This window comes from Myotis davidii, unplaced genomic scaffold (assembly GCF_000327345.1).
Source record: "Myotis davidii unplaced genomic scaffold, ASM32734v1 scaffold533, whole genome shotgun sequence".
NCBI classification, from domain to species: domain Eukaryota; kingdom Metazoa; phylum Chordata; class Mammalia; order Chiroptera; family Vespertilionidae; genus Myotis; species Myotis davidii.
Genome location: NW_006285996.1, coordinates 38,774 through 53,537, shown reverse-complemented (window position 1 = coordinate 53,537; position 14,764 = coordinate 38,774). Strand labels below are relative to the sequence as shown.

At 39.9% G+C, this 14,764-nt stretch overlaps 2 protein-coding genes across 3 annotated transcripts in view; one reads left to right on the top strand and one right to left on the bottom strand.

Moving 5' to 3' along the window:
• Nucleotides 1-8,762, bottom strand: part of GPALPP1 (GPALPP motifs containing 1) — a 29,229-nt gene extending 20,467 nt beyond the window's left edge. For both annotated transcript variants that reach the window (XM_006757170.2, XM_006757171.2), the window contains exons 1-3: nucleotides 8,587-8,762; nucleotides 3,887-4,019; nucleotides 3,052-3,147 (exon numbers count right to left, since the gene is read on the bottom strand). In XM_006757170.2, the coding sequence (XP_006757233.1) occupies nucleotides 3,052-3,147; nucleotides 3,887-4,019; nucleotides 8,587-8,674 (317 nt within the window). In that variant the 5' untranslated portion in view covers nucleotides 8,675-8,762. The remainder of the gene's footprint in view (nucleotides 1-3,051; nucleotides 3,148-3,886; nucleotides 4,020-8,586) is intronic.
• Nucleotides 8,763-8,838: 76 nt separating this feature from the next.
• NUFIP1 (nuclear fragile X mental retardation protein interacting protein 1) overlaps nucleotides 8,839-14,764 on the top strand; it is a 39,164-nt gene continuing 33,238 nt past the window's right edge. The window contains exons 1-4 of the mRNA XM_006757184.2: nucleotides 8,839-9,303; nucleotides 11,273-11,355; nucleotides 12,650-12,748; nucleotides 13,867-13,929. Of these exons, the coding sequence (XP_006757247.2) occupies nucleotides 8,892-9,303; nucleotides 11,273-11,355; nucleotides 12,650-12,748; nucleotides 13,867-13,929 (657 nt within the window). The 5' untranslated portion in view covers nucleotides 8,839-8,891. The remainder of the gene's footprint in view (nucleotides 9,304-11,272; nucleotides 11,356-12,649; nucleotides 12,749-13,866; nucleotides 13,930-14,764) is intronic.

Below are 14,764 nucleotides of genomic sequence, written 5' to 3'. Positions count from 1 at the left end.
CTGCTACCCCGCCCTTCTCTGCCGCTGCTACCCCACCTGCCTCTGCCGCTGCTACCCCGCCTGTCTCTGGCGCTGCTACCCCACCTGTCTCTGGCGCTGCTACCCCGCCTGTCTCCACTACCTCAGCTCTGTTGCTTGGCTTCCTTCTACGGTGTCTTTAGTGTTCACTCCCAGCTGGTACATGCAAATTAGCTGCCATCTTTGTTGGCGGTTAATTTGCATATCACGCTGATTAGCCAATGGGAGGCATAGCGAAGGTACGGCCAATTACCACATTTGTCTATTATTAGATAGGATAATAGCCTAAGCCAGTGGTCGGCAAACTGCGGCTCGGCAAACCGCAGCTCGCGATCCACATGTGGCTCTTTGGCCCCTTCAGTGTAGCTCTTCCACAAAATACTGGCTCTTCCACAAAATACCGACTTCTGTGCATGGGCCATGAAGTTTCAATCGCATTGTACATGCGCACCCACATGTGGTATTTTGTGGAAGAGCCACACTGAAGGGGCAAAAGAGCTGCATGTGGCTCACGAGCCGTGGTTTGCCAACCACAGTCCTAAGCGACTGGCCGACCAGCCAACTGGCTGGTCGGTAGCTATGATACACACTGACCACCAAGGGGCAGCCGCTCAATGCAGGAACTGCTAAGCTGACGTCACTTGGCAGCTGCGGTTGTCGGTTCTTGGGTGATGCACCTGGAACCAGAGAGGAGGGAGCTGATTCCGATTCTGGGGTGCGTCACCTGAGAACTGCCCTCTCACAATCTGGGACCCCTCAGGGGATGTGGGAGAGCCGGTTTTGGCCTGATCCCCACAGGCCAGGCCCAGGGACCCCACTGGTGCACCGGGACTCTAGTTTTAAATAAAAATAGTAATTAAAAAGAGTTATTATTATGGACAAAAGCTTATGAGGATGTTTTTCTATTTTGTGCCTTGGTTTTCAGTTTTAATATTCACTGTCCACTGAAAAATACATTAGGGGCATTATAATTATAGTCCAAACTTCTGAAGTATAAACTGAGTTTGAAGGACATGTATAGCACATGCATACAACAGATGTTAGTAACTTAGGTCACACGTATCAAAAATCTAAGCCTTGTCCTCACTAATCTAAAAATGATGTGAAGTGTACAGAAAAGAGTGCTGTGCTGAGAAAAAGGAAAAGGTGCTGTGCTGACCACATTTCAACCAGTGTAACTTTGTTTCCATAAAGTAACTTTGCCAGATATGTCACTCCATTTTCTAGGTGTGCAAAATAATGCTCAAAGGCAACACACACTAATAAGTGGCAGAGCTGAAGTTTAAACCCTGGACCACTTTAATGAAAAGTTCATTTTCTTTTAAACTGTCCTATTGCCATATACTGAGGGAACAGCCATCAGTCCAGAAGGGAGAACTGCCTAACTTCTGGGTCTTAAAAAGAGAATACTTTGTATAGAGGAAAAATAAAAGACATTTTTCTACTCTTGTTCATACTTTCAAGTTTCTTTATCCTTTCTTTCATACTAATGTCTTTTTCCAGAGATGTCACTGAGCCATTATTATGAAGCAAGATGGTGAAGTCCTAAGCTGAATTTTCCAGGGTGCACTGTGCTCAATGAGAGCCTCCCAGACAAGCTCCCTGGCAGAGGAAAAACAGTACTGACAATCAGGTCTGGGTTCTGATCCTGGCCATTTCATAACCTCTTGTCTTGGTTCATAAAACCTCTTTGAGCCAAAACAATTTTGTATATAAAAAACAGGGAAGTTTGGCACTGTTAGAAAGATCAAATTAGTTATCAAAAGATATAAGGAAGTACTCCATGGATTTTTTTCTGAGTACAATTATTAGCAATTAAGGCTTAATTCTATGGCCTCAGGGAATTTGTAAAGATAAAATTACTGGTATATGAAATCTTAAAATATAGTAAAAGAATATAATCATGACATGTTATGGTTGTATAAAAGGTTTCTGCCTACATTATATGCTACCACCTATTTATTTATTTATTTTTTCATTTTTTTTTTTCAGTGTCAGGCTGTCAACCATCCAGGCGCCCACGGCCAGGACGCTGGGCGTAGGCAAGCCTCTCTGCTCTCTGCTGCCTAATGACGCAGGAGGGACATGGCAGCCACACCTGCAACGCCTCTAGGGGCAGTCACCTATTTATTTTACACATGTATTTTATTACTGCCAAAATATAATTCTCAAAAAAGATACTGCTATACATCTAATAATTTATTTTCCTAAAAGAAATACTGTATTCTCAGCAAATTTTCTATAACAGGACAGATAAGATATTTTAGGCTTTAAGGGCCACATTTGGGTCTTGGCTGTATATTTGTGTTTGTTTTTTAATGGCTTTTTAATGATCATTCTTAGCTTGGGGGCCATACAAAAACAGACAGTAGATTATCTATCCCTGTATTTCTGAAAACAAGGAGCTGACAAATGTGATGATAAATTCTGAATATAATACGTACAACAGGCTTTTTTTTTTAACTTGCTCTTATATTGGTTTATAGTATTATGAATTATAAACAATTTGGTGTGCGATTTCATATTTAGTATTTCAAAATTTTGCAATTCCAAGAAGACCGGAATCAATATTTACTATGAGCTTACTCTGTGCCAGGCACCATATAAGATACACACATGTGTGTATGTGTATATACATGTGAAATGAAAAAGTCTGGGTTAGAAGTCAAATACCAGGATTCTAGGCCACAGGTCTACCACTTACTGTGTGTGCAACCTTACCTGTTTACAAAAAGGGGAAAGAAAGATAATGTTCCACTCAGCCTACCACAAAACACTTGTGTATCAAATAAGAGATGAAGGGGTTCTATAAACTATGAAAGTGTCATAAACATGTAAATAATTATAGAAAATTTTATTATAATTATTTAAAAGATTACCTAAAAGTTTGTTTAAATAATTATTTGTATTATATGAATTTCAAATGTTATAAAAACATGTAAGTAAAAAACAATCACAGAAAACTCTTTAATGAACTACCATACCAGTTAAAATATTTAGAAAAGACTGGCCTGAAATATTATGCATTATCACCTTGGAGGAGAATCATCCTGCTTTTTAAATCCAGGAGGAAGGGCTGGTCCAAAAAATCCTTCATCATCATCATCATCTTGATTTCTCCTCTGTTTTCTGGAAACGTAGTAGTGTAACTTTATGCATATGTCAAACATTTTTTTTCACAAGAATTTTAGTTTTTAACTTCAAATCGTTGTATAAATACTGAAAAAATTAATCTTACCAAATTAAAAAAACCTACACACACAAATACCACAGTAAGGCGTCTTCTAATCTTTTCCTGGAATTTATTTTTGGCCTAAGAGGGTTAAGAAATTGGTAACTTTTTTACAGCGGTAGTATATCAATTTCCTATATTTTCTGTGGTGTTAAAGATTCCACTCACGAAGTTTCAAATAGTAGTCTGTTTGCTAGATGTTTCTGAGCAATAAGTTTATGACTTTAAATTTTAATCTCATTTAAGGAAAAGTTTTATGCTGCTATTTCTGTCTCATACATTGCATAGGTAATTTTAAAAGAATAAATCCTATGGTTCATTTAGAATATTTAGTCACTTTAATAACACCTTAAAGACAAATTCTATAAGAATTTTATTGAAATTCTAGATATCTCCACATCTATATAGTAAAATAAAAAAAATCTCCACATCTATATAGAAAAATAAAAAAATGGGACTACTATTTTAGTACTACTAAAATAAATTTCTTTGTAAAAGGTATAGTTCATGAGGAAATGCTACGTGAAATAATCTCTTCCTGTGTTGTATAAATGCAGACGTGCTATCCCTCTTACTAGCTGTCTGTTCCAGCCAATGTATACTAGGTTTGAAGCTTGGATTAAGAAAGTGACTGACCTTGCAGGTGGACCAGTGTCATCTTCTTCAGATTCTTGGTTTCCTTCTCCGTACAAAGAATTACTGTTCTCATCGCTGTCTGATGACTCTGAACTACTGCTCTTATAATTAGGGGGTAGAGCTGGTCCTGCAACTAAAGATTTCTCGTGTATGTCATAACTAGCCACAACTGTTCCAATGAAGCCCCAGCTGACATTCTATACTTTCTTTTCTGAATTCACAGCATTGGCTGGCTATCTTTTATTATGGACTTTAATCTTATTTGCTCCTGTTTTTTTTGTACAAGAAGAAATAAAAGGCATCCAAATTAGAGAGGAAGAAGTAAAACTGTCATTATTTGCAGGTGACATGATACTGTATATACAGAACCCTAAAGATTCCACCAAAAACTTATTAGAACTGAATTCAGTAAAGTAGAATACAAAATAAGTATTTAAAAAATCAGTTGTATTTTCGTACACCAATAATAAACTATCAGAAAACAATCCCATTTTTAATTGCTTCAAAAAGAATAAAATACCTGTGAATAAATTAACCAAGGATGTAGAAGACCTGTACTAGAAAAATTATAAGATACTGAAGAAAGAAATGGGAGAAGATACAGATAAGTGGAAGCATACACCGTGTTCATGGATAGGTATCCTTACTTCTCAAAGCAATCTATAAATTCAATGAATTCCTATCAAGATATCAATGGTGTATTCCACAGAACTAGAAAAAATACTCCAAAACCTTATATGGAAACACAAAAGACCCCAAATAGCCTCAGCAATCATGAGAAAGAACAAAGATGGAGGAATCACACTCCCTGATATCAACTATACTACAAAGCCATAGTAATCAAAACAGCATGGCAGTGGCATAAAAACAGACATATAGATAAATGGAATAAAATAGAGCCTAGAAATAAACCCACACTTTTCTAATCAATTAATGTTTGTCAAAAGAGGCAAAAACATACAATGGGGTAAAGATAGTCTATTCAATAAATGGTGTTGGAAATACTGGACAGATACGTGCAAAAAAATGAAACTAGACCATTTTTTGACACCATACCCAAGAATACATTCGAAATGGCCTACAGACTTAAAACCATAAAAATCCTAGAAGAAAGGACAGGCAGTAAAATCTCGGACATTCCTTATAGCAATATTTCCTCTGATATATCTCCTCGGGCAAAAAAAAAAAAAAAAAGAAAAGAATAAACAAATGGGACTACATCAAACTAAAAAGTTTTGCACAGCAAAGGAAACCATCAACAAAATGAAATGACAACCCACTGAAGGGGAGAATATATTCATTGATATATCGGATTAGGACTTAATATCCAAAATTTATAAGGAACTTACTTAACACCAAAAATCCCCCAAACAATCTAATTAAGAAATGGGCAAAGGCCCTGACCAGTTTGGCTCAGAGCCTAGAGCGTCGGCCTGTGGACTTAAGAGTCCCAGGTTCGATTCCGGTCAAGGGCATGTACCTTGGTTGCAGGCATATCCCCAGTAGGGGGTGTGCAGGAGGCAGCTGATGGATGTTTCTCTCTCATCAATGTTTCTAACTCTCTATCCATCTCCCTTCCTCCCTGTAAAAAAATCAATAAAATATATTTTTTAAAAAAGGACCAGAGTAGACACTTCTCCAAAAAGAACATACAGATGGCCAAAAGGCATATGAAAAGATGCTCAATGTCACTAATCATCAGAGACATGCAAATTAAAACCACAATGGATATCACCTCACACTTGTCAAAATGGCTATCGTCAATATATCAACAAACAACAAATGTTAGCAATGATGGGAAGAAAAGGAAACTGTTGTGCACTGTTGATAGGAATGCAGACTGGTGCAGTCACTGTGGAAAGCAGTATGGAGTTACCTCAAAAAATTAAAAATGGAATTGCCATATGGCCCAGTGATTCCACTTCCGGAAACTTATCCAAAGAAACCCAAAACACTAACTTGAAATAATACCATGTATGCACTCCTATGTTCATTGCAGCATTATTTACAGTAGCCAAGATTTGGAAGCAGTGCAAGTGTCCATCAGAAGATGAGTGCATAAAAAAACCGTGGTACATTTACACAGTGGAATACTACTTGGCCGACAAAAAGAAAATCTTACCCTTTGCAACAGCATGGATAGACCTGGAGAACATTGTGCTAAATGAAGTAAGACAGAGAAAGACAGGTACCATATGATTGCACTCAATGTAGAATCTAATAAACAAAATGAAGCAACAAGGAAAATAGTGACAGAGTCATAGAGAGCAGGCTGACATCTATGGGGGTTTGGTGGGGTTGCAGGGCTGGGTGAAGGGATTGACCAAAAAAGAAAAAAAAGAGAGAGAAAAATCAAGGGGACAGACAACAGTGTAGTGATTGCTGGGGGGAGGTACAGAGGGGTATAAGGAGGATAAATGGTGATGGGAAGAGACTTGACTTGGGGTGTTAAACACACAATGATGATGGGTGGTAGAACTGTGCACCTGAAATCTGTGATATTTAGTTAACCAGTATTACCCCAATAAATTCAATAAAATTTAAATTAAATTGAAAACCAGACTATATGAAAATTAAGAACTTATGTTCACCATAATGAGAGATCAAAAGCCAACTCATAGAATTAGAGAAAATATTTGCAGACCACATCTCTGAAAAAAGATTCATGCTGAAAAATGACTTTTGTCCAGACTATATAAAGAACTCTACAAACCAGTAAGAAAAGGAACAACTCAAAGAAAAAATGAGCAAAAGACTTGACACATATACAAATGACAAAACAAAAAACAAAAACCCAAACCCATGAAAAGGTGATCAACTTTACTGTCACCAGAAAAATACAAATTAAAGCTCTATGAGATATTGCTACAAATCATCAGATTTAAAAACCAGATACAAGTATTAGTGAGAATATGGAATGAGGATTCTCATATATGCTGGTGGGAGTGTAAATTGGTACTACTTTGGAAACTGGTAGAATCTACTAAAGATGAATGAATATATGCATATCCAGTGACCCAACAATTATGAGATGAAAAAGGTTGAATGTCGCTACTCTAGGTGGAAACATGGCCTCCGGGTAGTCCAAGAACAAAAATTAGATCGAGAAATGGGAGAGTTAATCTTTTGGCTTTATTCTTTTCCAACTTTAGTGTCAGAATCATTCTACGAATTAGAGCAAACGTTAAAGGAGATAGATATGCATGGTGGAGTCTGAAAAGCACTTACTTGGCAAATACAAAGTGCTACTATGTTAAGGCCAGAAGGCTCTAGTGCAATGGCGGAGACAGATAAGCCAACCAGTTATTCAAAAACAATGTGTTAAATACATGATGTATTTAAGTAGGAGAAAAAAACCATGAGTAAAGAAGGCATGACAACGCTTGGGAGAGTTTGGGAAAGCCTTCACTGAGGTGACATTTAAAGGATGAGGTAGGAGTTTGTCAGGTATGCCAAATGCAGAGTGAAGCCAGAAGGAGATTAGAGAATTGAGGAACTGCCAGAAACTCTAACTAGTTTGAGCACTGGGCCATGTGTGAGATGCAATGACAGAAGTAGAAGCTAGGATGGATGGTGAGGCTAGAGAGCACAGCATCTTCTCCAAGAGCTGGAGACACTGTATATCAGAAGGCAGTAAGACACAGAGTCCTGGTTTCATTCTAAATAGGGCTCCACCACTGACTAGCTGTGTGATCTAGGTAACAGCCTGAGCCTCAGTGTCCCCAACTGTCACATGGGAATGGGTACAAAAAGGGGGGCTCTGTAATAACACTGACAAGGTCACTGTGGGCCACGTGGCAGGTCTGATCACAAATTCCTACTGGGCAGCTCATAGAAGGTAGTCACACCCCAGGCCTATAGCTTCCTTAGGAAAGTTAATCTTCACCCTAAGTGAGCCCTGTCCATTGTTCTTATGCATGTAGGATAACATACTTTTGAAATGATAGCATAATTTTCTAGACCCCTCAAAGGCACCATTGCAGGCACCAGAGCACAGGACCACCAGAGGACACTGGAGCCCTCATTGTTATCTTGTTGCATACCATGTACTATAAATTTTAAGTGACTATCCTGTACACACCAATGTAAAAGTGTTTCTTCACTTTGCTTTTGCCATTCTTTACAGCATTTTCTCAACCCGTTCAGATCTTTATTCGGGGCATGTCCACAAAGATTTGGCTTAAATAGCCCCGCCGCTGTGGCTCAGTGGTTGAGCCTCGACCCCATGAACTGGGAGATCACGGGTCAGTCAGATCCCTGGGCTCGGTCTCCAGTGGGGGACGTGCAGGAGGCAGCCGATCAATGACCTCTCTCATCACTGATGTTTCTAATCTCTGTATCCCGCTCCCTTCCTCTCTCTGAAATCAATAAAAATATCGATTTCCACAAAAATTTTCTGTAAATTTGGACACGTTCTTTCCTCGACAGCAAGAACAATCTCTAATTTACAGAGTTGCTATGAGGATTAACGGACTGAATGTGTATTGGTAGTTTCGCAAGGCGTCCTATTATAATAACTACCAGATCGAAACTCGATTCCGAGCCCCCACGCCTCCTTCCCCCACTGGCACGGCTTGGGAAGCAAAGTCAGGTCGGGTCGCCCACACCCCACTGCCCACTTCCCCGCTCTCCAGGCCTGACTGGCACTCAGACCGCTGGGCGGGCAGGGAAGGGGGTCCCGTTCCTTGTCCGCAGCTTACCGGGGCTGGGGTCCCGCTCCTCGTCCCCCGCGGCCCCGAGGGCCTTGAAGCCGGGCGGCAGTGCCGGCCCGATCAGATCCCTCGCCATGCGCGGTGGCCGGTACCGATCCCGCTGGCAAGTCTATGTACACGGAGTCAAGCCTTCCTCCTACCCAGCCTGCGGTCCTTCGCAGATGCAGGAAGCTTTCCCGGCGCGGACCGATGACGTCTCAGCTTGCGGTTGGCTGAGCCGCGTAACTCGCGATGACGGAAGTGACGTGAGGCCGGCGCCAATTCGCACGCTGGGCTCCCAGTCTGGAGGTGGCATGGCTGAGCCGGCGAGCGGGTTCGTGACTCCCGCGGGGTGGTTTTCGGCCCCGGAGCGGATCCCCACGCTGGGGCCTCTGAGCGACCCAGTCTCGCTGCAGCACAAGTGGATGCTCTGGGCCATGTTGCCGCCGCCACCGCCGCCGTCGTCGCCGCCTCCCGCCGCGGGGTCGGAGCCCGGCTCGGATACGCAGCCCCCCACGGACACCCAGGCGCTCCCCGAGGCGCCTCCGCGCTTCGATGTCCCGGTTCTTCCCGGGACTCAGACCCTCTTCGACACCCAGTCCCGCCTTGATGCTCAGCCTCAGATCAGCGGCCAGCCTTCCTGGAGTTTCCAGGCTTCGACATCTTGGCACTGGAGACCGCCTCCTAGCAGTTTCCCTCCGCATCAGACATCCCACCACACCCCGGGTAGGCTGCTGCTTCCCCCAAGACAGCCCCTCCCTTACCCCCCCTTCTCCCCTTTTTCCCTCTTCAATTTTCCTGCCTTCCCCGCCCCTTCTGATTTTGCACTGCACTCGTGGGAGTCTGATCACTCACGTCTCACAATTGGTCCGACAGGAATGTTTTCCTTGCCCTTTCATTCAATTGAGCGGTTAGTTAGGGAGTTCCAGCTATGTATCGGGAACTGGGAATGTGGTAGGAAACATCTGGTGTAGGAAAACAGACAAAATGAAGGTGTGTTTGAAGGCAGTGAGTGCTACGGAGGGAGAAAAAGAAAAGACGGATAGGTAGTGCAGTTTTAAATGTCAGTCCTAAGGAAGGTGACATTTGTGAAAAGACGTCAAGGAGGCGAAGGATCAGACCGGGGGTACTTCTGGGGGAATAGGGATACCGGTGGGACCAACAGCGACTGCAAAGGCCTTGAGGCAGGAGCTGTACAGATCCGTGTGTCTAAAGAGGAATGAGCCTGGTGTAGAATTGTAGAAAATTGCGGGATAGGACAGATCTGTGAGGGCTTTGTAGTTGATGGGACTTGGATTTTTACTGTTGTGATATGGATAGTGACATGATTTGATCTATATTTTTAAAGGGTTAATGTGACTACCAATCGGAATCGAATGAAAGGGAGGCCAGTTAGGATGTTATTGCAGTTTTCCAGGTGAGAGATATTGGGGACTTGGACCAGGGTGGGGCTTAGGGTGGGGCTCTGGAGGTGATTCTAATCTAGGTATATTTTGAAGGTAGAGTAGGACCAAAACCATTTGCTGTAGATAAAGAAATACGAATAACTTAATAGTTTTTTTGCCAAGCAACTAAAGAGGATGTGGAGAGAGCTGATTTGGAGAGCAGATCAGGAGTGAGTTAGAAATATGTGTGTCAAGTAGAGATGTCGAATAGGCTGTTAGCTATTTAGTACTTTCAGGGGAGATTTGTGGCTGGAGTTGTAAATTTAGGTGTCATCAGCATACAGATCATATTTAAAGACATGATATTGTTCACTATTCTCCAACTCTGCATAAACTTCCTTTTACATTACACTGAATCTAAATCAGTGTTTATTCTGTGCCAAATGCTAGGAATATCAGTGTGCCTAATGCAGTCCTAAGTCAGGTGAGATGGTTCATAAATGTAAATCACAATACGGTGTGACTGGTGATAGAGGCATATAAAAGATGATTTCTGAGTGTTGAGGCTTTGGGAACAGCTTTTGGAAGAAATGTCTTGGGAGATGTTTAGGAAGAGATACTTTTAAGGCAGAGGCAAAGAGGTGTCAGTACAAAGAGAGTTCTGAAGATTACAGTGTTCTAGTGTGACTGAGGCAGAGTAAAGAGTGAGAAAATATACCAGGATCTCATGAAGGCCTCTAGGGAGCCATGTGCAGATTTTGAGTAGAGTTGTGATGATTGGAGGATTGTTTTTTGTGGTGTCAGTGTGCAGGGTCTGTTGGAAGAAACTGGCAAACAACTTGGGAGGCTGTTACAGTAATCTGGGTGAAAGATCAGAGCTTCAGAGTTGGGTCATGGCCATAGGGAAGGAAAAGAATTTAGGAGAAAAAGTATTTCACGAGGTTGTTTTCTGGTGTAAAATTGATGTTGAAAGAGCTGTAAAAGGGTTTTTACTGTTTACATTTCTAATGTTTGAAATAACTACATTATTGCACATAATGTTTGAAATAATCTGAATTTTATCAGATTAGCTTTCCCATTGCTTAGATGCCGAAAGCATTTCTGGACACTTCATCTTGCCACCATGTATTAATTGGAAAAATGTTTATTTGATAGACTAGTCTTAATCTTTGATAATTTGTTCAAACTACTATTCTTAGAAGGTGCAGTTTACCACTTTTTTACTCAAGTATTTGTGACATGCTACAGCAAATACAATTTTAAATAATTCTTTTGTTGCAAACATTTATGGATCTCTTTTTGTTTTTCAGTTAAACATTCTTATTTTCCACAACAATATGATGCAAAGTTTACTGACTTCAACTTCCCTCCCAGTAGAAAACATAAAAAAAAGGTATTTTTAAAAATGTTCTTGAATGTAACACTTTGGTCCCTATGTTACTCTTCCATATCTGTGCTTCTATCATAACTCTCTTAGTGTTTTGCACCCATTATTGACACAGTGGAGCCTTGCTATAATAAGATCTTTAAGGATCTTAGCTTAAGTAAAAATTTCAAGCGAAATCTTTTTGAGAAATAAATGAAAAAATTATAGATAAAGGAAATATTGAATTCATTTCATTATAGTGTCAGGAGTATTATAGAGAATTAGGATTATAGATAAATGTAAATGTTATTAAACCTCAATGAAGTAAAACATATAATATATAAATTATATATGAATATTACTAGAAGATTAGTAGGGGTGATGGAATTAAAAATCTTTTGAATGTTTTTTAAGGAGGAACAACTCTTGGTTATGTTCAGAAACCAAGTCTTAAAATGGGCTTGCTTTATTATGATGTTTACAATCTGGCCGTTCAACTTCTAAAGTATATAAATAATGTTGTTAGTTGAATAAGATTCTTTATTTTGGCATGAAAATATGTAGCTAATATTAAAAAAATATTGTAAAAAACTATACTATACTTATTAACATCTCAACATGAAATATTTCCTATAGAGTTTCTCATTGTAATTTTTTGTTTTATATTTAAGTATAAAATAGAAAAATTGGTATAAAAAATAACTAATCTTTACCTAAATAATTCTCTTTTCCCCTACTGTAGTTTTAAACATATGATTTTTTTTCTAAAAGATGAAATGCTGTTTTTTTACACTAAATACTTATTTCTAGATCATCTTGATATATGCTCTATTAAGTCTTAATTAGGTTACCACTTTGTAAGCTATTCACTTTTTCTTTTCTTACTGATAAGAGAGAGGGAGAGAGAGATAGAAACATCAATGATGAGAGAGAATCATTGATTGGCTGCCTCCTGCATGCCCCCTACTGGGGATTGAGACCATAACCCGGGCATGTGCCCTTGACTGGAATCAAACCTGGGACCCTTCTATCCATAGGCCGACGCTCTATCCACTGAGCCAAACCAACTAAGGCTATTCACTGTTTATATTAGCTCTACTCAGATTTAAATTTTTTGTTGTGCCTGCCTTGTCCTAATATCTTTGCTTAAAAGAAAAGAAACAGCATTATCCGTTTATTAGTAGTATATTCAGGAGTCTCTTCCTTGTATAAAGGTTATGTGAAAAATCAAAGTATGTATTTCTAGAAGGATAGTTCTGTTTTTATTACCGATGAAAGATTTTTCATCTAAAGCCTAATGCCTCTTCATTTTCGTTTGCAGAAAAGAAAAGAACCAGTTTTCCACTATTTTTGTGATACCTGTGATCGTGGTTTCAAAAATCAAGAAAAGTATGATAAACACATGTCTGAACATACGAAGGTAGGTGTTTGGGTTTTTTTTATTGATTTCAGAGGAAGGGAAAGGGTGAGAGAGATAGAAACATAAATGATGAGAGAGAATCAACGATTGGCTGCCTCCTGCATGCCCCCGACTGGGGATCAAGCCTGCAACCCTGTCATGTGGCCCGACCAGGAATTGGACTGTGACCTCTTGGTTCATAGGTTGATGCTCAACCGCTGAGCCATGCCAGCTAGGCTATCCTGAAATAATTTTAACAAAATGGGTATTATTTGGTAGAAATTCTGTGCTTCTATTCCTTAAAAGCTTATAGTTAATAGAAATGTTTGATGACCTGACAAATTGGGACAGTGACCTTGGGATTTGCAGTTTGAGGGTGAGAGCCCACTGCTTCAGGAAGAGGTAAGGAAGGCCGTCTGGCAGCTGTCAGTATGTGTGGGAGCCTCTGCCTTGTAAGAGGGCTGGTTCTCCCCTCCAGTTGCTCTGTGCACCTTTGTAAGTTCTTTTCCTTTTAAGGCTGCCCTTGACCATTCATCACACTCTAATTTGCCCTGGCCCATCACACTCTAAGGATGGTCTGGACCTTATTAAGTACTTAACATTTTTTTTAACCAGAATATTTGAGAAGCAAAATTAAAGAGAAAGTTCTTAGTTTGGAAAAGATTCTCTTTGAGGTTATAGAAATGCCCCTCACTTTTAGGAATAAAGTAAATAATACGCATTACTATACTGTACTTTGAAAATGTCATTTCTTTTTAAAAGTATATTTTTATTGATTTTAGAGAGGAAAGGAGAAAGAGAGAGACAGAAACATCAATGATGAGAGAATCATTGATTGGCTGCCTCCTGCACGCCCCCTCCTGGGGATCGAGCCCACAACTTGGGCATGTGCCCTTGACTGGAATCGAACCTGGGATCTTTTAGTCCACAGGCCGACACTATCCACTGAGCAAAACCAGCTAGGGCTGTCATTTCTTTTTAAATAACTCTGTTCTGAAGTGATCTTTGTTTTGCTATGAGTGACAGCACCATATAGATGGGATAACTATGTAATATGACTAGAAGACGTCTGTATATGTAGTAATGGATATATTTAACATAGAAAACATTAAATAATCTTTTTTGTTTACTTTTTACAGTGTCCGGAAGTAGATTGCTCTTTTAGTGCACATGAGAAGATTGTCCAGTTCCATTGGAGAAATGTAAGTTCTTCTGGTTTTGTGTTTTTTCCATATGTGTTCTTTTTCATTTTGTTGATCTGCTATCTTCAATAGCTCTTCATTTTACATAGCCTAATAATAACTAACATTTATGCAGTACTTTGTAAGGCAATTTTACATCTATTAATCAATTTTATCCTCACAAACAACTATGTAAAGTAGATAAATATTGGTCCCATTTAAGAGATAAAATCATGATTTGCCCAGGTCCTCAGAAACGGATTCTTGCATTTGAGTTTTTTAACTCCAAATTCTATGGTGGTTTTTCTACACTATGCTTCTTCAAATTCTTTTGTGTATTCATTATTTCTTTAGCTACTTCCCTCAATTTTGGTTGTTAGGTCATTAATTTGGGTCTTGAATGTCAGTTGAAAAGTGGATGCATTTACTTCGTAACCAAAATTATGTTACTCCTTTTTTTCTTATCAATAGCACTTATCCTATATAATAAAACCCTAATATGCAAATTAATTAAACTGTGGAACAACTGGTCGCTATGATATGCACAACTGACTACCAGGGAGCAGATGCTCAACACAGGAGCTTCCCCCTGGTGGCGGACTCCCCCGAGGGGTCCTGGACTGAGAGAGGGCGCAGGCCAGGCTGAGGGACACCTCCTTACTACCCCTCCACCCCCCAGTGCATGAATGTTGTGCACCAGGCCTCTAGTCTAAATATACAGGTCATTCTTTAAAGGAAAAGTCATAGTAAGGATGGATAAAACCCACTTACTTAGTTTTAAATTTTGGGGTATAGAGTTTCCATTATCCCCCATAATGTTGAGATTTACTAGTAGTCAAAAGAGAATATAAGCTTC